The sequence below is a fragment of the Hyperoodon ampullatus genome, assembly GCF_949752795.1.
Source record: "Hyperoodon ampullatus genome assembly, chromosome: 10".
In the NCBI taxonomy this organism is placed as follows: domain Eukaryota; kingdom Metazoa; phylum Chordata; class Mammalia; order Artiodactyla; family Ziphiidae; genus Hyperoodon; species Hyperoodon ampullatus.
The window spans coordinates 49,351,479-49,376,985 of NC_136923.1; the positions used below are offsets into that span (position 1 = coordinate 49,351,479).

General features: G+C 44.7%; 1 protein-coding gene and 1 pseudogene across 2 annotated transcripts in view; both read right to left on the reverse strand.

Annotated features, from left to right (window-relative positions):
- Window positions 1-25,507, reverse strand: part of ITGA9 (integrin subunit alpha 9) — a 353,562-nt gene that overhangs the window by 163,253 nt on the left and 164,802 nt on the right. Inside the window, exon 16 of the mRNA XM_079713622.1 lies at window positions 14,231-14,380. Coding sequence (XP_079569748.1) covers window positions 14,231-14,380 — 150 coding nt within the window. The remainder of the gene's footprint in view (window positions 1-14,230; window positions 14,381-25,507) is intronic.
- On the reverse strand, window positions 21,328-21,973 carry LOC307059566 (ubiquitin-conjugating enzyme E2 D3-like; annotated as a pseudogene). The gene has a single exon. The product of its transcript is annotated as a ubiquitin-conjugating enzyme E2 D3-like (transcript).

Below are 25,507 nucleotides of genomic sequence, written 5' to 3' on the forward strand. Positions count from 1 at the left end.
CACATGCGGCGGAGCAGCTAAGCCCGTGCGCCACAACTACTGAAGCCCGCATGCCTAGAGCCCGTGCTCCGCAACAAGAGAAGCCACCGCAATGAGAAGCCCGCGCACCGCAACAAAGAGTAGCCCCACTCACTGCAACTAGAGAAAGTCTGCACACAGCAACGAAGACCCAACGCAGCCAAAAATAATAAATAAATAAATAAATAAATAAATAATAAACAAATAAAATCAGGTCATGCAGACAGACTTGCTTTCTAAAGAATAGCACGTCCACAAGAATAAATGAAAGACAAATACTTTGTAAAATTAAAGCTGAGAAATTCCTTCTATCTCAGGGTCTGTATAAATTGTCCTTTCAGATTTTGAAATCATGGGAGGAGTCCAGTTGGTTTCCCTCTAAACAACAAACGTGGTACTGATTTTGCTTCATGTCCCCCATGGAAAAACTGGAAGTGATAAATGCTTCTGTCTTTTGGGTATCCCTTGGTTTACTCCATGGCCCTGTGGTTCGGAGAACAGCCCCCACTGCCTGAAGGCAACATTTTGAAGATCTAGTTCAATCCCTATGAAGAACTGAGTGGGAGGAGGAGCTGATCAGGGAGGTCCTGCCCACCTGGGCCTGCACCTGGCCTCTGGACCCTCCCAGTGTCCTTTCCAGGTCTGCCTGAGACTTGGTGGCTTTTTGCAGGCCATATTTCAAGTCCCTCTACAAGCTCAGCCATCAACTCTCCTCTAGGGATCTCCTGCCTTCCAGAACCAAAATTTCCTTCTTTTTTTTAAATAAATTTATTTATTTATTTTTGGCTGTGTTGGGTCTTCATTGCTGCGTTTGGGCTTTCTCTAGTTGTGGCAAGTGGGGGCTACTCTTTCGTTGCAGAGCGCAGCCTTCTCATTGCAGTGGCTTCTCTTATTGCGGAGCACGGGCTCTAGGCGTGAGGGCTTCAGTAGTTGTGGCGTGCCGGCTCAGTAGCTGTGGCTCATGGGCTCTAGAGCGCAGGCTCAGTAGTTGTGGCACACAGGCTTAGTTGCTCCGCGGCATGTGGGATCTTCCCGGACCAGGGCTCGAACCTGTGTCCCCTGCATTGGCAGGTGGATTCTTAACCACTGCGCCACCAGGGAAGCCCCAGAATTTCTTTCGTTTCTTCTTTTTTTTTAAAGGGCCAGAGTTTCTTTGCCTTGATTTTTACCCTGGAATAGTTTGTGTTCTTTGTTTATTTATTTATTTTTTTAAGAAAATGTTGCTGTTAGTCACAAGAGGCAGAAAACAGAACCAACAAGGTCAAAAAAAGGGGCTGGTGCTGTCAGAGAAAAGGAAGAGTATTCTAGCATGCTTCTTTGTTTTTTTTTAATTTGGCTGCACTGGGTCTTTGTTGTAGCACACGGGATCTTTAGTTGTGGCATGCGGGCTCCTTTAGTTGCGGCACGTGGTATCTAGTTCCCTGACCAGGGATGGAACCCGGACCCCCTGCATTGGGAGCACGAAGCCTTAACCACTGGACCACCAGGGAAGTCCCTAGCCATGCTTCTAAAAGCTGCTGAGTCAGACGTAGTCAGGCAACCGGGAGTGAGAAAGATGGCTTCAAACTGGAGAGGACGCCAGGGGGACCTCTCCTCCCCTGTCTGCAAGAACATCATGTGAATGGGCTCTAGGTAGCATTTCAAGTAGCAAGAGCCTGGCCTTTGACTTCCTGAATCATCTCAAAAGATACCAACAGAGAAGCTAAGATTTCTTCCCCAGCTAGAGACTATCCACTGGATGTGCACCCTCGCTTGTTTACACACACACTCCACATGCCTGTGCAGGAGGTTTTTAATAAAGCAGGACAATGTAGAAGAAAATTCAATAGGCTGAAGATTTGGAGTAAAACCACTATTTTCTTCTGAAAAGAGTTTTGGAGGACCAGAACACATTCTTTCCAGAAACTGCAAAGATAACGGTTGTAATTCAGTTTGCTAATATTTTGTTAAGGATTTTTGCATCTATGTTCATCAGCGATATTGGCCTATAATTTTCTTTCTTGGGTGTTGTTCTTGTCTGGTTTGGGATTAGGGTAATGCTGGCCTCGTAAAATGAGTTAGGATGTGTTCCCTTCTCTTTGATTTGTTTTGGAAGAGTTTGATAAGGATAGGTATTAAATCTTCTTTGAATATAAAAAAAAAAGAAATAAAGAATCCCATGCTGCGGGAGTTCCCTAGTGGTCCAGTGGTTAGGACTTGGCGCTTTCACTGCCGTGGCCTGGGTTCAATCCCTGGTTAGAGAACTAAGATCTCGCATGCCGCATAGTGGGGCCAAAAAAAAAAAAAAAGAATCTCATGCTAAAAAAAAATTGCAAAGATAAAGTATAACACTGAAGAAGAAATTGTAAAAATTCAACAGGTGACTACAAGTACAGCCCAGCCTTTGATAGTAGGTGTAACCTCTCCTTTGCTCTTTGGATTAACCTTGACGGGAAGCCTGAGAAACAGATACAGCCAGACTTCTGTGGTCAGTAATGTTGAACTACGTACTTGTTTTCCTCACCTGTACTTGAAAGTGGATGGTTTTCACAGGTGTTTCACCATGGTGCCCTTTCTGAGAAGATTAGCCAGAGGCTGATGCCAAATAGCTGATGCCTATAAAAGTAGGACTGATCAGGCTGAAATAGGGAGGGGGCTGGACACCTCCTCCTCTAACACCCCTTCTCCTCCACTGCACCAACCTGCTCCCTTGAATCCAGGTGTGTACTCTGGAACCCGCAGGTTGGATGGTCTCTGAGACCTGTCCGGCTCTGAGGTCTGGAGTTACTCTGCTCTCTCCTCCCTGCCAACCCCTCAGCTTTCCATCCTTCTGCAGAGACTTTACATATGATAATGAAAATAAACCTTAGAGCTGTAAATAATGGCATTTTAAGCTGGCTGGGCACCTCAGCCAGGAAAGCATTACCTAATGTCCAGGCTGAACAAACACTGAGTCTTTGTGGGCACGGGGCTGGCATCCCACACACCCAGGCACTGAGGGGCCGGGGTGGGAGGTCCAGATGGTGATGGTTTCCAGCACAATGGAGGTTCAGATTTTATGGCTTCAACATAGTAAAACGTTAATATTAGAGTAAAACAGTTCACCTATCCCTTAAAAGATGACAAAGTGAGTATTCTCAACATAGCCAGTGCCTTTCCTCTCATCAGCTGTGTCTCCTCCATCTTGGTCTTCAAAATAATAGACTCACACATGCACAAATGTACTGTGGAGTAGGTAAGTCACCCTAAATCACATACCTTGCTCTCCTGCCTGGGAGGAATTCTTAGAGAGTTCATGGAGCACATTTCTTTTAATTATACAGCTTTGCTGAATCTGCAGTGAAGAAATTCTGATAAGATGTCCAACGTCTGCAGGAGGACCTAGCCTTGTGCTCTTTCAGAAGGGCCCTTTCCACTGAGATAGGTTTACTGAGCATCCTCTATGAGCCAGGCAGTGCTAAGCATTGGGGGTCAACAGCAAAAATCAAGGTGTTACCTGGTCTGGGCCCTTATCTGGAGGCTCTTGGGGAAAATCTGCTTTCAGGCCTACTCAGGTTGTTTGCGGAATTTACTGCCCCGTGGTTGTAGGACTGAGGTCCCCATTTCCATGCTGACACTCACCAGGGAGCCTCTCTTAGCTCCTCAAGGTTGTCTGCATTCCTTGTCAAGTTGCACCACCATCTTCAAAGCCAGCAATGGCAGGTCAAGTCCTTCTCAAGCTTCAGATCTCTCTGACTTCCTATTCTTCCTCCTTCCTTCTGCCTCCAGCTGGAGAAAGATTGGGCCCATCTGGATAATCCAGGATACTCTCCCTAGTGTAAAGCCCATAACCTTAGTTACAACTGCAAAGTCCTTCCCTTTGCCATGTGATGCATTATATTCACAGGTTCCAGGAATGAGGGTGTAGACATCTTTGGGGGCCATTCTGTCTACCACAGTGGGTGGCCGGGAAGTCCAGCCCCAGCCAGGTCTCTTTGGGGGCCTCCTGAGGAAGGCTGAGAGCAGTTATTTCCAAAGCTCTACTCTGTGTATAGGGTTTGAAGCCAGGGCCTCTGTCATAGCCATTGGTATGCTCACCTGTAGGAGAAACATTAGGGCCCCAATGACAGCCTTCCTGCTTTCCCAGCACACAGGCCAGCCAGAACTTTCCAGGACTGTTTCATTTCATTCCATACTCTTTCAGCAGCTGAGACCCACTAGGAACTGATGATGAGTCAACTCTCTGAGTGTTATCAGACAGAACCTTCATGAACTGACCTGCAAGACCTTCCTGGGGCTGCTGTGAGAGCTCCTAACTGGCCCCCCAGTCCAGGCAGACCATCTCAAGAAGATGTGATGGTCTGCTGTCCCCTACCAGTTCAATCAAGTCCAACTCCCTGGTCAGTGAACAAGTGGCCTTAGACTGTCTGACTGTACCTCTAGCCCTAATGGCCCCTCTCCTCCTCACTAGATGTTCAGCCACATGGAAGACCATTAGCATCCATCACGCCCTCCTCCTTCTCTGTTGGTCAAAGCCCTCCAGCCCCAAGTATCCAAATCCTACTTCTTCCATGAGGCTCCAGCCAATTCTCCCTTCTCCAGAGAGCATCTCCTTACCCTCAGCTGGAAGAGGTCTCCGGAGTGAAATTCACACACACTAGTCTGAATCTCACTTTCTGCTCTGTATAAGTTATTCCTGTACAGTCTCTAAGTCTACTAAGGCAGCAATGTTTCATTTATCTTTTTATCCACATCTTACGTGTAGCAGACACTCAATTAGCTGAATTGCTCTTAGATTTATAGTCCTTTTAAATTACTCTTCTGGCTAATGGATAAAACACTTTGTTGTTGTTATATCTGTACCAAATATTTCTTGAGGCAAGAGAGGCAGGTCTCTGCTTTCCTTAAATTTTTAAGGTGAAACGTGCATTCATCAGGCTGTACGTCCTACAGAGGTTGTAGCATTAGAGCTATAATATTCTCCAAGTGCCCAGAATCCCAATTGGTCCTCAGCAACAGTGGCAACCCCACTATTCACTCATACAGCCTGGCATACAGCCTGGCACCCACCCTGAAGCCCATTTTCTCCCAAGGCTGCTCTTCACCCGGCAGAGGGAAGGCTTGGCCTCCTGCCTGCCTCACTCACTCCCACTCTCTGCCAAAAGCCTGGGATCCATCAGTAAGCCTGTACTTAATATGCTCTAACCCTTAGCCAGACTCATCAAGAAAAAAAGTGAGAGGACGCAAATCAGTAAAATTAGAAATGAAAAAGGAGAAATCACAACTGACCCCGCAGAAATACAAAGGATTATAAGAGACTACTACAAACAACTATATGCCAATAAAATGGACAACCATGAAGAAATGGACAAATTCTTGGAAAGGTACAATTTTCCAAGACTGAACCAGGAAGAATTAGAAAATATAAACAGACCTATCACAAGTAATGAAAGTGAAACTGTAATTAAAAATCTTCCAACAAACAAAAGCCCAGGACCAGATGGCTTCACAGGTGAATTCTATAAAACATGTAGAGAAGAGCTAACAACGATCCTTCTCAAACTCTTCCAAAAATTTGCAGAGGGAGGAACACTCCCAAATTCATTCTACAAAGCCACCATCACCCTGATACCAAAACCAGAAAAAGATATCACAAAAAAAGAAAATTATAGACCAATATTCACTGATGAACACAGATGCAAAAATCCTGAACAAAATACTAGCAAACAGAGTCCAACAACATGTTAAAAAGATCATACACCATGATCAAGTGGGATTTATCCCAGGGATGCAAGGATTCTTCAATATATGCAAATCAATCAATATGACACACCATATTAACAAATTAAGGAATAAAAAACATAAGATCGTCTCAATAGAGGCAGAAAAAGCTTTTGACAAAATTCAACACCCATTTATGATAAATACTCTCCAGAAAATGGGCATAGAGGGAACCTACCTCAACATAACAAAGTCTATATATGACAATCCCACAGCAAACATCGTTCTCAATGGTGAAAAACTGAAAGCATTTCCTCTAAGATCAGGAACAAGACAAGGATGTCCACTCTCACCACTCTTATTCACAATAGTGTGGAAGTCCTAGTCATGGCAATCAGAGAAGAAAAAGAAATAAAAGGAATACAAATTGGAAAAGAGAAGTAAAACTGTCACTGCAGATGACATGATGCTATACACAGAAAATCCTAAAGATGCCACCAGAAAACTCCTAGAACTAATCAATGAATTTGATAAGGTTGCAGGATACAAAATTAATGCACAGAAATCTCTGGCATTCCTATATACTAACAATGAAAATCAGAAAGAAAAATTAAGGAAATAATCCCATTTACCGTCACAACAAAAAGAATACCTAGGAATAAACCTACCTAAGGAGGCAAAAGACTTGTATTCAGAAAACTATAAAACACTGATGAAAGAAATCAAAGATGACATAAACAGATGGAGAAATATACCATGTTCTTGGATTGGAAGAAGCAATATTGTGGAAATGATTATACTACCCAAAGCAATCTACAGATTCAATGCAATCTCTATCAAACTACCAATGTCATTCTTCACAGAATTAGAACAAAAAATTTTTACAATTCGTATGGAAACACATAAGAGCCCGAATAGCCAAAGCAATCTTACGAAAGAAAAACAGAGCTGGAGGAATCAGGCTCCCTGACTTCAGACTATACTACAAAGCTACAGTAATCAAGACTCTATGGTACTGGCACAATAACAGAAATATAGATCAATGGAACAGGATAGAAAGCCCAGAGATAAACCCATGCACATATGGTCATCTAATTTACAACAAAGGAGGCAAGAATATACAATGGAGAAAAGACAGCCTCTTCAATAAGTGGTGCTGGGAAAACTGGACAGCTACATGTAAAAGAATGAAATTAGAACACAACCTAACACCATACATAAAAATAAACCCCAAATGGATTAAGACCTAAATGTAAGGCCAGATACTATAAAACTCTTAGAGGAAAACATAAGCTGAACACTCTCTAACATAAATCTCAGCAAGATCTTTTTTGACCCACCTCTTAATGAAAATAAAAACAAAAATAAAGAAATGGGACCTAATTAAACTTAAAAGCTTTTGCACAGCAAAGGAAACCATAAACAAGATGAAAAGACAACCCTCAGAATGGGAGAAAATATTTGCAAATGAAACAACTGACAAAGGATTAGTCTCCAAAATACACAAACAGCTCATGGAGCTCAATATCAAAAAAACAACCCAATTAAAAAACGGGCAGAAGACCTAAACAGACATTTCACCAAAGAAGACATACAGATGGCCAAGAAGCACATGAAAATATGCTCAACATCACTACGTATTAGAGAAATGCAAATCAAAGCTTCAATGAGGTATCACTTCACACCAGTAAGAATAGCCATTATCAAAAAATCTAGAAACAATAAATGCTGGAAAGGGTGTGGAGAAAAGGGAACCCTCCTGCGCTGTTGGTGGGAATGTAAATTGATACAACAACCATGGAGAACAGTATGGAGGTTCCTTACAAAACTAAAAACAGAACTACCATATGACCCAGCAATCTCACTACTGGGCATATACCCTGAGAAAACCATAATTCAAAGAAAGCATATACCACAATGTTCATTGCAGCACTATTTACAATAGCCAGGACATGGAAGCAACCTAAATGTCCATGGACAGATGAATGGATAAAGAAGACGTGGCACATATATACAATGGAATATTACTCAGCCATAAAAAGAAATGAAATTGAGTTATTTGTAGTGAGGTGGATGGACCTAGAGTCTATCATACAGAGTGAAGTAAGTCAGAAAAAGAAAAACAAATACCATATGCTAACGCATATGTATGGAATCTAAAAAAAAAAGGTACTGATGAACCTAGTGGCAGGGCAGAAATAAAGACGTAGACACAGAGAATGGACTTGAGGACATGGGGTGGGAGCAGGAAGCTGGGGCAAAGTGAGAGTAGCATGGACATATATACACTACCAAATGTAAAACAGATAGCTAGTGGGAAGCAGCAGCATAGCACAGGGAGATCAGCTCAGTGCTTTGCGACGACCTAGAGGGGTGGGATAGGGAGAGTGGGAGGGAGGCTCAAGAGGGAGGGGATATGGGGATATACGTATGCATATGGCTGATTTACTTTGTTGTACAACAGAAACTAACACAGCATTGTGAAGAAATTATACTTCAATAAAGATGTATAAAAAATAAAAATAAATTTAAAAAATTTAAAAAAACATCCTCTAGTCACTGACTCCATGTTATATACACTGTGCAGCTATTCCACCTGAACTAGACCACCAATGGGGGCAGACCCTGACTCTAAAAGATCACCAGAATTTAACCCACTCTATTGCACAGTCCTATGTACCAATACGGGCTTTTAGTGCCTTTTAGTTGATGAGACTAAGGCACTTAAATCCTAAAGTTACCTGGCAAAATGAAGAGTTTCAATGAGTTTATTCCTTCCTAGGAAAGAGGTTAGATGCTCTTTGTGGACCTGTCACATACATACAAGTTAAAAATCAGCTCTGCTTCCTAGAGTGGGCCTAGCTCTCAGAATCTTTCCCTTAAATTAAGCCAACATCTGGAAGACACATGGAGAAAGATCATTAAATTATCTTTTTTTTTTTTTTTTTTTTGCCATAATCAGGAAAAGGAGTAAAGCAAGGATCATTCTCCCAGAATTTTTCTCAGGCTCCTGGACAATCTTCTCAATCTAAGGACAATATTTTTCTTTCATTTTATTTTCAACCAAAGAAATCACATGGTTAAAATAATAACCTCCTGCCACACACCTTCATATACTGAGTCCTCCTCTCAAGAGGAACCACTCTTACCCATGTCCATTTATGTTTCTTTTGATGATTATTTCCATATCTCTAGAAAATATATTGATACTACTACTTCTTGATTTATCAGATTTAGACATTATCTCACTGAACTCCTTCCATGATAGACAAGAATTGAACTCACCTACATGAAGGCCCCCTCCCACCATCCACCTTCCTAATTTTGACAGGCAAATCGTTACTCTCAGCTCCTCTGCTGCACTGGTTCTCAAATGTTAGCTGCATCAGAATTACCTGATCAGCTTGTTAGAACTCAGTTTGCTGGGACCCACCCATGAGTTTCTGATTAAAGGGTCTGGGGTGGGGCCCAAGAATTTTCATTTCTGACAACATCCCAAGGGAGTTTGATGTTGCTGGTTCAGCGACCACACTTTAAGAAGCACTGCTCTACTGGTAACCTCTGCAATTTTAAGTAATCACAACTTTTTCTTGTTTCATCAAGTTTTACAATATCTCTTGGCTCACCAATTTAAAAGATTAAGACATTAAAACAACTTGTTTTGTTCTATTTTAAACTCTATACAGTAAAATTAAAGACATTTACACTATGTACTATAACCGTAACTGATTTGGCTTGACTGTAAATACTAACAACCAATAAATCATGTTGTCATTATGGCCTCTTGATTACTGTTCACAGCAGAGCCAAGACAAGTGTCATAATTACATATCTTCCTCTACAGGTGCAAAGTTAAACTACTAGAATACTCAACTTTTGCTTAAGGGAGAATGCTTCTAGTATTAAGGTCCTTCTCTTCCATATATTCTTCTATTTGCTTAAAATCCCACCACACTTTAATTTGTTTTATATTTGAACCATGACATATTGGCCATGTTTTTATTTTCCTGGGGATTTTTGACTGCCTTTATTTTTTCTTATCCATAGAAAAAATATATTCCATCTCCACTGTATCCTGAATATTTGCTACTCTCTTGTCATTCTGCTATGGCTGGCTTCATTCTTCTCGAAGTTCATTGATACCCTATTCTAAACTGATCAACTGTTTTTTAGACTTGCTGCACAGTTGTAATCCTGGAATTTCTTGTCATTAGACTTCTAGGAGTTAGTTCTTACATCCCCCATATTGCTCCTTCTGATTGTCACCCTTGTTTTCTTGGAGTGCATCTCAGGTTATTTCCTTGGAAAGGCTACTAGGGATGTAAACTTTCTGGGTCCTTGCTCGTCTGAAAAATAACTTTATTTTGACCTCATACTTGACTGTTAGGCTAAGTATAAAACCCTAGTCTCAAAATCACTTTCTCTCAGAGCTTTGAAGCCCTTACTTCACATATGCTTTCTTCCAATCTTGCTAATAAGAAGTCTAATGGACAACTTAGTGTGACTCTAATTATGCTGTTAGTGGACAAATATTCCTCACTACCACCATCCTGTACTCCCTGTCCTGGAAGCATTTAGAATTTTCCTTATGTGTTAGGAGTAGCACCATTTCAAAATGATGTATCTAGGATATTTTTGGTTTATCCTGCTTGCAAGTTTGAGGGTCCTGTAAATTTAAAAAAGTGTCTCTCTGTAACTCTGGGAAATTTTATTACATTATCTCTCATAATGTTTTTCATTTTCTCTGTTTGCTTTTTCTGATATTCCTATTACTTGGATATAGGACCTTGCAGATTGATGCTTTAGCTCTTTTCTATTTGTCTTCTAGCTCTGCTTACTGGGAGATTTCTTATCATTATCTTCTACTACATTTTTGGCTCTGCATCCATATTGTTAATTTTCAAGAAACTTTTCCTTGTTCTCCCTTTCTTTTAAGAAGAAATAGAATTCCAACCACTTTCTAATGGATAGAATATATTCTTTTTTTTTTTTTTTTTTTTTTTTTTTTTGCGGTACGTGGGCCTCTCACTGTTGTGGCCTCTCCCGCTGCGGAGCACAGGCTCCGGACGCACAGGCCCAGCGGCCATGGCTCACGGGCCCAGCCACTCTGCGGCATGTGGGATCTTCCCAGACCGGGGCACGAACCCGTTTCCCCTGCATCGGCAGGCGGACTCTCAACCACTGCGCCACCAGGGAAGCCCCAGAATATATTCTTGAATCTCCTTGTGTTTATTACATAGAGTATAAATTGGTATTTAAATTGCTATAATCTCTTCTATTCCTTAAAAAATTTATTTCCTTCTAAGTCAGTTATTCTGTAGGTGTATTTTGGTTTTTTTCTCCATGTACCACATTTCCCCTCAATTTCAGATTTCCTTGGTTGTCCATTCATTTTTAAGAATAAAGTAAAAGAGCTGATTGGAAAATTTGGGTGTTTGGGTGGATGGTGGGAGGGGAAGCTAGCTCTTACATTGGAGGCTCCAAATGCCAGAAGAAATAAGGCCTCCCCCTGGGGAAACAGCCCACCTACACTATCTCAACCAGTTCATTCAATTCTTTAGAAAATAAAAGGCCTGGCTTCTTGCTATTCTGCATGGCTGGAGTATGTACGTGTGGGGACAGGGGCAGAAAGTCAACTCTTCCACAAACGAACCTTCACTTAACACCCCCCTTCCCTGTTTCCAGCCCCATTTCTCACTCCTGTACCCCTCTGAAACTGCTGGCCTGGCCGTGGCTACAGCCTCTCTGGACCCATGGGTGGACAGGCACCCAGCCCCTCCATGTAGAGTGCAAGGTTCACCCACCAACACTCTTACTTCTTCTTTACTCATTCCAAAAATCCCTGGACTCTCTCATTGGCTGATGCCCCTTCCCCAGCAGCATTCACCTCCCTGTTCTGATTTACTCATTTATAATCACTATAATGGGGTCTCAGGAAGCATGGACATAAATATTTATGCTTGCTTGGCCATCTTGAACATAAGTGACCAAGAAGAGCATTTTCATACTAATCTTTCCCTACATCTCTGCCTTTGATCAGGTTGCCTCAATCTAAAAATGCCAGTAAAGGTTCTAAGATGCTCTTCACTAAAGAAGGCCCGCTCTGTGCCACTGACGGATTGGTAGAAATGAGAGTTGGGTTCATTGTAGAAGGGATGCCCAGGGCTAGCAAGATGCTGAACAGAGGAGGCCGCTACCTCACAGGGTCATTTCAGAGGTAAAACAAGCACAGGGTACCCTGAAATGATTCCCAGCACCCCAAGTTTGGACCACTCCCATAACCCAACTTTATTGGGCCAGCAAGATTCCACCTTAGAGAGCAAAGTATTAGTAGGACGGGGAACTCATGATCTAGGAATTATCATAATATTCTGGTTTACTGGGTCCCCAGCCTGACCTCTTGGCCCAACTTCACTGTCAGGAGATGATACACACTTCTACTCCTCAGTCAAGGTAGGAGTCATCAGCTTCCTGTCCCGCCTCTTCATCTTATCTTCCTGTCCTCATCTTCCTCATGCCTCCCCTCTACCCTGCCCCACCACTTAGACACCCAGCATCCTCCTGGTCTCTCCCCTCACTCCCCCAGAGCCTTCTCAAAGTATCAGTGACCAGCTGGACATTCTGGCCACCCTACAGGTCACTTGTGTTTTGAAAGTTCATGTTTGACTTCAAAAGAAGCATCCAGGGCCTCCCTGGTGGCGCAGGGGTTGAGAGTCTGCCTGCCGATGCAGGGGACACGGGTTCGTGCTCCAGTCCGGGAAGATCCCATATGCCGTGGAGCAGCTAGGCCCGTGAGCCTGCGCGTCCGGAGCCTGTGCTCCGCAATGGGAGAGGCCACAACAGTGAGAGGCCCGCATACCGCAAAAAAACAACAAAAAAAGAAGCATCCAAAAGGGCAGTGTTGCCAGTAGGTTGTGTGTATACGGGTAGCAGCTTCTGCCCACATCCCTTTACAACTGCTGCCCCTCCCCCAGCTGATGTGCTACAGGCGGCTAACGGCTCACATCTGCAGCCTCCTCCAGAGAACTGTCCACAGCTGCAGGGAGTCTCCTTCAAGGAGGGCTACACTCCCGTTCTATCCCCCACAGCCAGCCAATGGCTGACAAGTAAGGGGTACAAAAGGCCAGACCCTTCCCTCAAGGAGAGGACAGCTCTTTGCTGTAATTTATGCTCCAAAGCTCCCTGCCTCAGGCCAAAGCTAGACTTCAGCTGAGACCACATACTTGCTCACCCTTTCCCCTTTCCTTACAGGGTTCTCTTAAGAGCACAGCTTCATTAGACCAAGTTGCTCCTAAATCCCTGTCTTAGGCTCTGTTTCTGGGGAACCTGACCCAAGACCACATGGGAGAGACTTTGGGAGAAAATGAGGACATCTTGGTAAAAATCTTACATCTCGAACTCCAAACACTTCTCTGTGGTTCTATTTACAACTCTCATCTGCAAGGCGTGGGTCACTGATCTGCTAGTTTTCCCATAAGCTCAGGGCAGTCAGAACTGTGGAGACTGGGGCTGGTGGGTGGTTCCACAGCTTTGCCCCCACCCCACCCAGGAGTCTGGTTAAGCCAAAAAACAGTTTTGTCTGACCTTCCCCAGGTCCTGGATCTGTGATGATCTTGGGTGTTAAAAATTTAGAACCAGGGCTTCCCTGGTGGCGCAGTGGTTGAGAGTCTGCCTGCCGATGCAGGGGACACGGGTTCGTGCCCCAGTCTGGGAAGATCCCACATGCCGCAGAGCGGCTGGGCCCGTGAGCCATGGCCGCTGAGCCTGCGCGTCCGGAGCCTGTGCTCCGCCAACGGGAGAGGCCACAACAGTGAGAGGCCCGCGTACCGCAAAAAAAAAAAAGATTTAGAACAAGACTTGGGATCCCAGATTTCTTGTGTATTTCCTGCATCGTCGTCAGCACTGTATATCTCTCAGATGACTCGGGGCAGACAGGCCAGTGATGCTGCATGGCGTTACCTCATGGCTCACTCCTACCCTGTATGGCCTCGTACGGCCTGCACCCCACGTCACCCTGCAGCTCCTCCGCACAGCAGCACAGCCCAGAATCTGCCAAGCGGGGGAAGATGGTGAGAGCCTGTGCTCACGGTGCTCTGCCTTCCAAAGATGCCTGAGCGGCCATTCTCAACTCAACCACCAATTCTAGCAAGAGGAAGTTCTTGCCTCTTCACCCCACTCATGCTCCCATCAATAAAACACGTACTGTATGTAGAGCACTCACTAGGTGCTGATCTGAGCTCTGGAAACAGTGTAGGAACACGAGGCAAGTGCCGGGGCCAAGCAGCCAGTTCATGACCTCAAAGGGATCATCATTTTCTAATTGCTTGAGTTTAAACTCATTTAAAAAATGAGTTTAAATCACGTGGTTGGTAGACACAAACCCCTAAATCATACATTTCATCATTTTGCAGATCGGGAAAGGGAGGCCCAGGAGGGGGTGTGGCTGGCCATGGGCTCCCAGGCCACCAGGGTCATTACTTCTGCATAGGCACCTGCCACCTGGGGTCCCAGCCGTGAGCTTTCAGGTTCTCACCTGATTCTTCTGGGCAATCTTTTGTCCCTTTTTCCAGCGGAGCACAGGGGTCAGGGCCGGCAGCTCCCTTTCCTCCTCTCCCATCACATGCTCGCCCAGGCTGTAGGCGGCCTCGAACACGATGGGGCTGATGACGTCCTGCACTCTCCGCTGAAACAATAAACACACAGGCACGTGAGCGGTGGGCGCTGCTGACATGTGCAGAGCATTTCAACAGTTTACAAAGACCTTCCACATGGACTGCCCCGTGTGAGCCTCACAGCCACCCTTGTGTGGCTGGATTTTATTGCTTTCATATTTTAGATGAGGTAATGAGGCAGAGAGTGATGACTCTCCAAGGTCACTCTGCTAATGAGCGGGGGCTTTCCCCGCTCTACCTCACATGGTACGAAATCATCGTCTCTTTAGCATGTGGAAGACATTACCTTAGTCATCTTCCAAATATTCTTATAACCTAGTTGGCAGGCAGGCAAACATCTGTACTCATAGTGCACTGCTAACCCTTCCCATCCGTGGTGTTTTGATCATCAAAGCTCTTCTGCCTTGAGGTAAATATGGACTGTGTGTTAGGGCAGGAGACCTGAAGACACTGGGGCCCGGCATCTTCCCAGAGCTGGGCATCAATGGAGCCAGGGATGAAGTCCGGCTTCTGGCCTGTGCTCTTTCCTTCGGAGCCCAGGACTTTAAGAGCCAAGGGAGTGATGGGTCCATAGTCACAATGAACACCTACAAGATGCCAGGCACTGCACTAGGTTTTCTAGAGCAGGGGTCCCCAACCCCTGGGCCGTGGACTGATATCGGTCCGCGGCCTGTTAGGACCTGGCCACACAGCAGGAGGTGAGCAGTGGGCGGAGCTTCATCTGCCGCTCCCCACTGCTCACGTTACCGCCTGAACCATCCCCCCACATTACCCCCGTCCGTGGAAAAACTGTCTTCCATGAAACCAGTCCCTGGTGCCAAAAAGGTTGGGGACCGCTGTTCTACAGAGACGAGCCACACGTTCAAACCCTGCAGCTGGGCTTATTCCCCTCCATCGTATAATAAAAGGAAGATGAAGGCACTAGTTCCCCAGGCCACAAGGCTGATAAGGATTCTGAGTCACATCTGCTCAATCCTGGAGTTCTTGACCTTTCTGGCCCAGGTCTCGCTGCCTCCTGGGTACTCTCGCTACCCCCCGGGGCTCAAAAGTTAGAGTTTGAGGCAGGAATAAAGCATCACTATCCCCGCATCCCAGGCCAGCATGCTCTATGGAAGGTGGCCTTCCAAGGGGAGCAGGGTAAATCTCAGAAGTAGCACCAACGAGCCACGGCCTGCAGTCCCACTGCCTGCATCTGTGAGGAAGAGATGACGGGAGCTGGCAGGGAGGCAGGAGTGGGAGGCGCTAGGTGGGCAGGCAGAAGCCAACCAACCACAAGGCCGTGAGCAGATCCAAGGACTTCACACTACGCTCCACATAAAGTCTGGTGGAGTTGGGAGCAGACTAGTGCCGTGTTCAAAACAGTAGAAAGTTTTAAAGTTCCCAAGAGGCACACAGTGAGGAGCTGGCTCTTATCCCACCCCCTGGATACCCAGCGCCCCCTCCAGAGACAGACACGCCTGTCAGTTCCGGGTTATCCGTCCAGTCTAAGCACATGCGGGGAACTGGTTGCTTACAGCAAGCTGCACTTTGCCTTCCTCACTCAGCATGTACCAGTTCACCAGGGGGAAGTTAATGAAAGGGTCTGTGATCGAACAAATTGGGGGGACACCAGGTTACACAGTTAAAGGGGCGTTTAGTCTCTTTTGTTTATTGTTTGTTTTTACTGCAACTGCCTCCCACAAAGAGTAGGGTGGCCCCAAGTCTACCAGGCCACAGGACCCTGTGTTTCCCTGGAGATCCTTGGGGCATGTACGTGGAGTGGAACATGCTCAGAGACACAGAAAATCTCCTGCAGCAGCCCAGGAAAGGAGATGGTGCCCGGGCCGGGGCGGGGAGGCAGAGCTGCTGAATGTGGGCTGTGGGGGACAGATGACTCTGGGGTGGGAGTCTGAGTGACATGCTCAGAAAAGCATTCAGCTGGGAACAGATTCAATCATTTACATAAATAAAACACAGAACCTTTTGGGGGAGTGATGGGGGAGCCTCTGGATAAGCTACTTCCACAAAATTCTCTAGAACTTCAGATTTTAGGAGCAGATCTTTTTTTTTTTTTTTTTGCGGTATGTGGGCCTCTCACTGTTGTGGCCTCTCCCGTTGCGGAGCACAGGCTCCAGACGCACAGGCTCAGCGGCCATGGCTCACGGGCCCAGCTGCTCCATGGCATGTGGGATCCTCCCGGACCAGGGCACGAACCCGTGTCCTCTGCATCGGCAGGCGGACTCTCAACCACCGCGCCACCAGGGAAGCCCTAGGAGCAGATCTTTAATGCTCCTGTCCTTTCTGTGAGCAAAGCACACACCTGGGATCCAGATCCCCTCCGCCTACTGACCGACTCTCCTAAACAGAATGTAAATACTGGCTGGGCACAGAGAACAGTGAAGGAGTGCAATCTTAATGTTTTCACAGATAAACGCTTCAGTGTTTCTTTAAGGGTGACTGCCTTAAGATTTTGCATTTAAATCCTTCATGCCGAAATAAGTCAGTATTACACGCTGTTACTCTTGTGGGAGGAACTGAAGATGGGGGTGGGGAGGCAGAAGCCAGGGAACATTTCCCGGCTACCACATGTATTCCAGAGACTGGGCCAACCTCCTCCCAGACATCCTTTTACTTAATTTGCACCACACCCAAGCTGGTAGATTGTTGCTCCCATTGTACAGATGAACGCAAATAAACTGTGCTCCATCCCCAAACTAGTAAGTGGTGGAACCGGACTAATACTTAGAACTGGAAGCAAAACTGCTTTCCTTGAAGCCCATGAAATACTGTTTAAAAATCATCCCAATTGCTTTAGGTTCTGACATCACCCTGAAATATTACCTATCTAATTAGGAGGAGACAGGGCAAGGGGAAGGAAATGTTCCTCATACAAGGAAGAATGTGAGTAAATGACAAATAACTAAAGAAATAGGAACTTGAAGGGAGGGCTGTTTCTAAATGTGCAGTCATTCTGTGTCTTAGTCAGGGCACAGCTATTTGGGGTGAGTAATGAATTGTGACACCTAGCGGTATTGACGCTGTGCTCTGACACTGACTGCATGAACCAGTTTTAACTATGATGTTTGAGAAACACCTTCTTATGACGTGTCCCAGTAGCTCTGGGCAGAAGGGGCCTAACCCACACTGAGCCATGGGTGGAGGCAGGGGAGGACACAGCAATTAGAAACAAGCCAGCAGGGCTTCCCTGGTGGCGCAGTGGTTAAGAATCTGCCTGCCCTGGTGGCCAGAAGGTGCAGGACTACAGGGCTCATGGCAGAATAGGGTCAGCAGGATGCCACTCACACTTCAGCTGGTTGCCCAGTAAGAGTTTCACCCCTTGTATATAATAGGACTTTTCTCACATCTCCATTTCTTTTAGCCTTTTGATTGCCGTCCTCAATATTCTTCCAAGGCAATTCTGGAATAAACACATTATGAAAAACTGGGCCTTTTTTTTATTCCAGGAATCCCAAAGTCAACCCAGCAGCATATTAGGACTAGATGTGATTTCAAGTAAATCCTTTGAAGGGTAGATAACATTGCCTCAGCCTTTCAGGGAAGCTGTGAAGACAGTGGAGGTTGCAGCATAGGAAACAAGGGAGCAGTGGTATTTATAGACATTGGTTAACAGCCACCTTGGGGTCTGTAAATTCCAAGATACTTCCGGTATATGCGTATTCTCTGTGCATATGGATAAACCAGGTTTTGGCAGCCTGGGGGCAGCCATCTGACAGAGATGCAAGTGCTGGCTGCTGGGAGAGCAAAGGGGTTGTGATAGTATCTGTTATGCCACAGTTTATATAACTGTAAGTATATACGCTTTTTTTTCAGTTGTCTTTTCAATAAATATATTTCCTTATTTTAAAAAATGGGCCATGGTGACTTTGCTTGAAGAGCTATATACCGTGGTGACATTATTATGGCCTTCTTACACTACTACCTTTCTCTGTAGTCCTTCTTGATCTCACATTCATAATATTGAGAAACATATCTCAGGAGGCCTGATGATTTTTTTTTTAGTTAATTAATTAATGTATTTACTTTTGGCTGCGTTGGGTCTTTGTTGTTGTGCGCGGCCTTTCTCTAGTTGCGGTGAGCAGGGGCTACTCTTTGTTGCGGTGCACGGGCTTCTCGTTGCGGTGGCTTCTCTTGTTGTGGAGCACGGATTCTAGGCACATGGGCTCAGTAGCTGTGGCTCGTGGGCTCTAGAGCACAGGCTCAGGAGTTGTGGCTCACGGGCTTAGTTGCTCCGTGGCATGTGGGATCTTCCTGGACCAGGGCTCGAACCCGTGTCCCCTGCATTGGCAGGCGGATTCTTAACCACTGCGCCACCAGGGAAGCCCCCTGATGATGTTTTTTAATTTACTAGAAGATATCTTCCAATAACCCCAGGCACAAAGACTGAACTAACATCTGGATGGATGGATGAGTTAACATTTTTTTGACTAAAAGATCCAAAAGATAGGGCAGGATTGATGAGATAGGCTGATCATATCTAAGAGAGGCCCAGTGGTTTATCAACATCATTTTCTTTTTGGCATATCTCACTAAGCTCTGATACAAATTACTTAAGGTTTAATACGATGTCAAATTTATGAGTCTCCTCTAGAATACTAATTTATATGAAGTCACTGAATCATACAGTTTTGAAGTAAGAAGAAACTATGATGTTACTTAACTCAATCCTCTCATTTTAAAATTGAAGAACTGATAGTTGAAGAGATAAAGTATCTTCCCAGCAAAGTGTAGATTTAAAAATACGAAGGATGTTACTTTTGACTCTCTGCTCAATTACTTCCCTGACCCTTCTTCCTTACATGCTATTCAGTTTTAATAGTGTTCCCCTCTGTCTTCCTGCAATGTGAATACGTTTTTATATGGTAGGCACTTATGGCTGTATCAAAAAGAAAGTTCAAATCGTGTTTCAAGTGGATGTGCATTATGTTGTAGCTTATACAGCTTTCTATAGTATATTTTTAAAATTCCTTCTTATTCCATAATCAGCTCATATGGCAGTATAAGATTGATCATTTGATTTTCTAAGTGGGTATAAAATTTTAAACATATACAGTGGTTCTAAGGAAAAATACCTTTTTATTTTCCCTTCAAAATTGTTCTTCATAGTGGTATGTGATCAGGAAGGCAAAAAACCTCAAATTTCTAAACAGCATACATGCACAAGTGGTCAGAGTTAAAGTTACCTTGGGAGTTCTAATTCTGAATTTCCTGAATTTTGTGGGTTTAAATCACAATTTTAATGTTCCATTGATGCAAGTTGCTTTTTTTTTTTTTTACACTGAATTGTGTTATGTCTTTTATTCTGCACTAATGGACATTGTGTTGATTTCTGTGGCTATCAAGGAGAGTTCAATATTCTGGTAAAACTCTTTTTAGTTAATGTTTTATTTTTTAAATCCTTTTACTTGAGTTTGACTAAGACAATTTAAAAGCTTTTCTATCAATAACTAATTTTATTTTATAGAAAAAGATGGCGCAATATGGTTTTGTATATATATATTTTTTAATCCAATAGCATTGACTTTTATTCATTCATGTTAAGTCATCTGAAATGATATCTGTTGCATTTAAATGCTCATTAATGTAAATGGCTGAACAAATTCATTTTAATGGATACTCACTCCATTAAAAAAAACTCAATATCCCACATAGTTAAGTCACTTCAACATAGCCTTATGACAACTCCCACACCAAAACAGTACTTTATTTTGTAACTTTTGACCCATTATTACTCCCATGTTATGGTTTTTTCAGCTGTCAAGTGTACAAGGTGAAGAAAAAATTTAGTTAGATGGGGGCTGCACCTGGAAAATAAATTTCTTAAACTCCATATACACGTTTCAAAACTGCTGGGTCCCAAGTCCATCAATGAACTCCCGGGCTGCCAGTATCATGTGCAGCATACTAAAGCTACACTATCTGAATAGCTTATTAATTCTGCATAAATCAGGTCAATCAATGTGTCAACCTGTAACAGCCTGCACACTTTTAACTGAACATGAAAAAATATTCACTCTCTAGAACTTTACATCATCATCTGATGTCAAACAATGAAGCAAATCCCAACAGTATATACAACAAACAGCTTTGCATTTACAAAAGATTGTTTCCCATACTGATTAATCCAGGCAGCTAACTCATTGGTTTATGCAACTTTATTGAAGAAAAATAAATCAATTACTAGCAGAGCTATTAGTTGATCACTCATCCATTGACAACTTGCATCATTTATTCAGTGCTATATTAAACAGTGTATTGGAAGATAGATTAACTAATAGCTCCAAGCCTCCTAACAATTTAAATGAAAATTACAAAATGTTTGAGACCCTATTTTGGAATACAAAGGGTGTTTGACTTCCAATTTCCCTTCTCTGTAGAACAAGAACAGGTCATTCCTTTATTGACATGCATAAAATACATCACATTTTCTGTTCTGCTGATGCTATAAATTCAATACCAATTCTCCAGCCACATCAGTTATGAGCATAAAGTATATCATGTAACCTCAAATCTCTAACAGTGGAAGGCTTACACAAGAATGGATGCTGCTAGAATAATGCTGCTTCCTTTGATGTGCCAACTGAGCATCCATCTCCCTCCCCCTCTGATGATTCTTCATCAGCATGTTAGAGCAGTGAGGAATGGTTTTAGTCATAACCAAGTTAGAGTGAAGACACTGGCCATATAATACACATGCTCCATTTTTTAAAAAATTCTGAATCTTGGGCAACTGTTCTCTTCTAACTGCTTTACAGTTTCTAAAAGCAGTTATTGTCCAAAGCTGAAAGAACTTAAGTCTTCTCAGATGACCATGTGAATGAATGGAGGGAGGTAAAAAAAAAATTAAATTAAAAAAGATGAGGTCTGATAGGGGAGCAGCCGGATAAGAAAATCAAAAAGGGAACAGTAATTTAAAGTTTATTCCAGCTATAATGCAGGTTATTCTGACTTTAAGGTAGCATCACATGGCATACTTCTGAGTCCATTCCCGAGGTATTCTGTTGTGTACTTATCTCTGTCTGTTTTATAGATCCGTGCAATCTCTGGCACTAGGGGGTCATCTGGGTTTGGATGACGTAGCAGTGAACAAATGGATAAAAGAACTTTAGAAACAGTTAAAGCAGGAGACCACTGTGATCTTAGAATATCGAGACAAATGCTGCCATTACTGTTAATATTTGAATGATAAATTCTTGTTGTAAATGCAACCTTAGGTGGTTTGAAGGGGTAGTCTGTAGGAAAATGAATTGTCAAAAAGAATACACCGCCTTGATATGGGCTGTCATTAGGTCCCATAATTGTGGCTTGCCAATGAAACATATCATCCCCAACTGGACCTGCAGAACATTGTGCTGGAGGGTCACGGGCCAAATCACTAAGTTCCTTATTAATCCGTTTCAGCGCCATAGTCTGTGCTTTTCGTCTGGCTCCTCACTATCTCGGTGTGTGTTCAAAGTTCCGGCCAAAACTCTTGATTATCCCGGCGGCTGGGAAGGACTGTCTCTTGGTCTCACACCGGCTCTGCCAGACACAGGCGCAGAGGGGCCAGGGCCTCCCTCAAGCTGCGGCCTCGGCCTCCTCCCCACGCGGCAGCTGGTGCCTCACTGGCCCTATGGGGCTCACGCACACGACACAGCCACAAGATCTGGTTTTGTATATTTAAAATTAAAATGTGCCTTCTAAAAACTTTGAAAAATTAAAAAAAAAAAAAAAAGACTCCGCTTGCCAATGCAGGGGACACAGGTTCAAGCCCTGGTCCGGGAAGATCTCACATGCTGTGGAGCAACTAAGCCTGTGCGCCCCGACTACTGAGCCTGTGCTCTAGAGCCCGCGAGCCACAACTACTGAGCCCACATGCCACAACTACTGAAGCATGTGCACCGAGAGCCCACGCTCTGCAACAAGAGAAGCCACCGCAATGAGAAGCCCACTTGCTGCAACTAGAGAAAGCCTGCGCGCAGCAACGAAGACCCAACACAAACACAAATAAATAAATAAATAAATTTTTTAAAAAGTCAGTTTAAAAAAAAAAAAAAAAGAAACAAGTCAGCACCCCAAAAAGGACAGCCCCTTCTCTCCACACTGTGTTTGCTTTCTTTTATCTGAGCTGCAAAGGAAAAGTAGCAGCAACATTTCGTGGTTTCCTTTGCATTGTTGGAAGTGTGGCCTCTCTCAGCCCAGCACTGCAATGAAAGGAAGGGACCCCTCAGGATGGAGATGGAGGCTTAGGGGTTTGGGCAGAGACTCTAGTTGCTGACATTTTACTGCTTAAAAATATTCACCACTACAAACAGAAGCTTCCCAAGCTGAACACACTTACTTATGATAGACCAAAAGCCAATAATCCACCTTTTCCTGTTAAAAATCTACTGCACACTCCTGTTCTGAAAAATGAAAGAGGCTGCACAGAGAAGAACCCTCAGACTGGCGGCTGAGGTTTTATAGGGAACTTGACATATGCGCAATTTGAAATTTATTGGGTGCTTACTTTATGCCAGGCAATGTGCTGGGCCCCAGGGAGACGGCGATGAAAGACCTTGGAGGAAACAGGCAGGCAGTGACAACCTAGTGCAACATGTACTAGAAGAGAGGCGGCTTTGGGAACACAAACAAGAGCACCTGATTCAGACTGCAGGTTGGCGGGCTTCCCAGAGGAAGGGAAGTCCCTGGGCTCAGTCAGATGACAGAAGGACATTAGCCAGGGGGCAGGCATGGCCGGTACACACAGCAGTGGGGAGAGGGCATGGGTGTCCAGTGGATTACATGTGCTCCCCAAGGGTGGGACAGTCAGGTTAGTTGGCGGGTGGGAGGGGAGAGGAGGCTGAAGCAGAGACGAGATTTCACAGGGACTTAAAGGGTGTGTTGTTTTCAACCTAAAATCTAGGGAGAGCTGGGAGGGGGGTAAGGTAATGCAAGAGACTGTGTTACAGAAAAATCCCTCTGGTTTCTCGAATGGATGGGGGTGAGATTGGAGGTAGGGAGGCTGTGCTGTAGAAAGATCCCTCTAGCTGTAGCATGGAAGTGGATTGATGGGGGGAGGTCTGGGGGTGAGCAGTCTAACATAGGGGTTCACAGGAAAGATGGAGAGAGCCTGGGCCAGGACACAGAAGGGGGATGGGGAACAGAAGGGAGGTGAGGCTGACTCAGGAAGAAGAGATGCTGCGGCTTGGTGACTGGAAGTGGGGGATGAGAGAAAGAGAATCATGGAAGGTACCCCAGTGTTCAGCTCAGGTGAGTGAGTGGACCTGGCAGCCCCTCATCACCACGGGGAACCAGGAGAGGGAACAAGTGTGCAAGTTGTTTAGGTGTGAACATACTAAAGTTTGTTACAACACAGAAATCCTCTTCCTGTCTCCAAATGCCAACTCCACAAGCAATCTCCCAGAATACTCTGATTTGGGCCTAAAACCCCATGCTACCTTTTTTCTTCCACAAAACTGCTCCCCTGCCCCAGCGTCCAAGGTCAGCCTCCCCAGCACTGGCTCATCCAGACCTACCACAGACCCTCTGTCTACACTTTGAGCTCATCCACCCGTCCTCCAGGGACGAGCTTTGCCGTCCTTCAAACCACACTATTCTCCTCCCTCGGTGCACCTCACACGCAGAGCTGTTCTGTTGGGGCCCTGAGGGAGGACTGCAGGGCCAGGGAGGGTCTGATGACAAGAGGGAGAGAGACCCTTAGGGAAACGCGGTTGAGTACCCCCATTCCTTCACGGGGAGTCCCGGCTTTTCCTTCTCATTCATTAACTTGCTTGTGAAATCAAAGTAACTCAGATGGAACACCCAGCAGGGGAGGCTCGTGACAGGCAGGGGCCACCCACTCAAGGGTTCCACCAGAGGAGGGGTCACTCTGCCCTGTTATCCTAGGGCATCTAGGTCGTTGTGAGGGTCAGAAGCCCAAAAGTCTTCTGTCTCCTTTACTTGTGGAACCAGGGAATTTTCCCTGGTGAGTATAAGCCTCAAATCACGGACCCCCACCCACCTGGCCAAGGGAAGATACGCCTCACAATCTGGTGGACTCTATTCCAAGCCCCATGTAGGCAGGGCCCGAGCACCGCGCACCCCTCGACCAGCCACGTGAATTAGAAACTGACCTCATGCTGCTTTTCTCCAAGAAATGAAGGGTTTTTATCCTCCTTAGCTAACTAGCAGCTACAGAGGTAAACTAAATGAAAACAGGAAAGGATGACCTTACTTTATATTTGCAAATAACACAGAAGGCCAGCAAATAAGCAGCTAGCATTAAGCCAGATAATCAGTTTAGGAAAAAACCCTCTAAGGGCTTTTTAAAGATGCCTCAGTATTTTTCTATTTTCAAACGTGATCTTTTTGTCCCCTCCCTCCTGTATCCTTTCTCACGATTCCTCTGCTCTCTACACCCAGCTCTATTGCCTGTGATTACCTTGCAGGCAGCCCTAGAAATGAGAAGTCTTCAAAGTGGAATGCCTTTTCCTTTATCTAATAACCATAACAATTAGAATGGCAGTTAAAGTGTTAGAGGAGAGCTTAGAATTCCCATAAGCTTGAAGATTCTTCTAAAAGCAAACTAAGGATTTTGCATTTCTGGTAATAACAGAGGGACTTGCTGAAGATCTATCATTTCACTTGAGAACTAGAAAAGCTGGAACGAACACACACACACACACACACACACACACACACACACACACACACACACACACACACACACACACACACACACACACACACACACACACACACACACACACACACACACACACACACACACACACACACACACACACACACACACACACCCTCTGTCTAACACTATCAAGGAACTCTTCCCTTGAGCTGTTTACAGGTCTCTAAGCAGCCTGGAATAAGAGGCTGAGAACCTGTACGAATGTGAACTGGTGGCTAAAAGCTTGAGTTCTTGAGTTTCTGAGCTGAGTTCCTGGAAGTCTTATGAGTCCCTGAAGACAAACTTAAAGCTCAGAGCTACTAAGGTGGCCAGGACTTGAGGGTCAAGATTCCAAAGAGAAGGTAAGCACCTTGAGGCAAGTCTGATTTTTGACACCACATTTATTCTTGGGGCATTGGTGGATTCCACAGCAGCACAGGGTTATGAGACTCAGAAACCAAGAAGAAGGCTGTGGCCAAGGTGCTGAGATGACAAG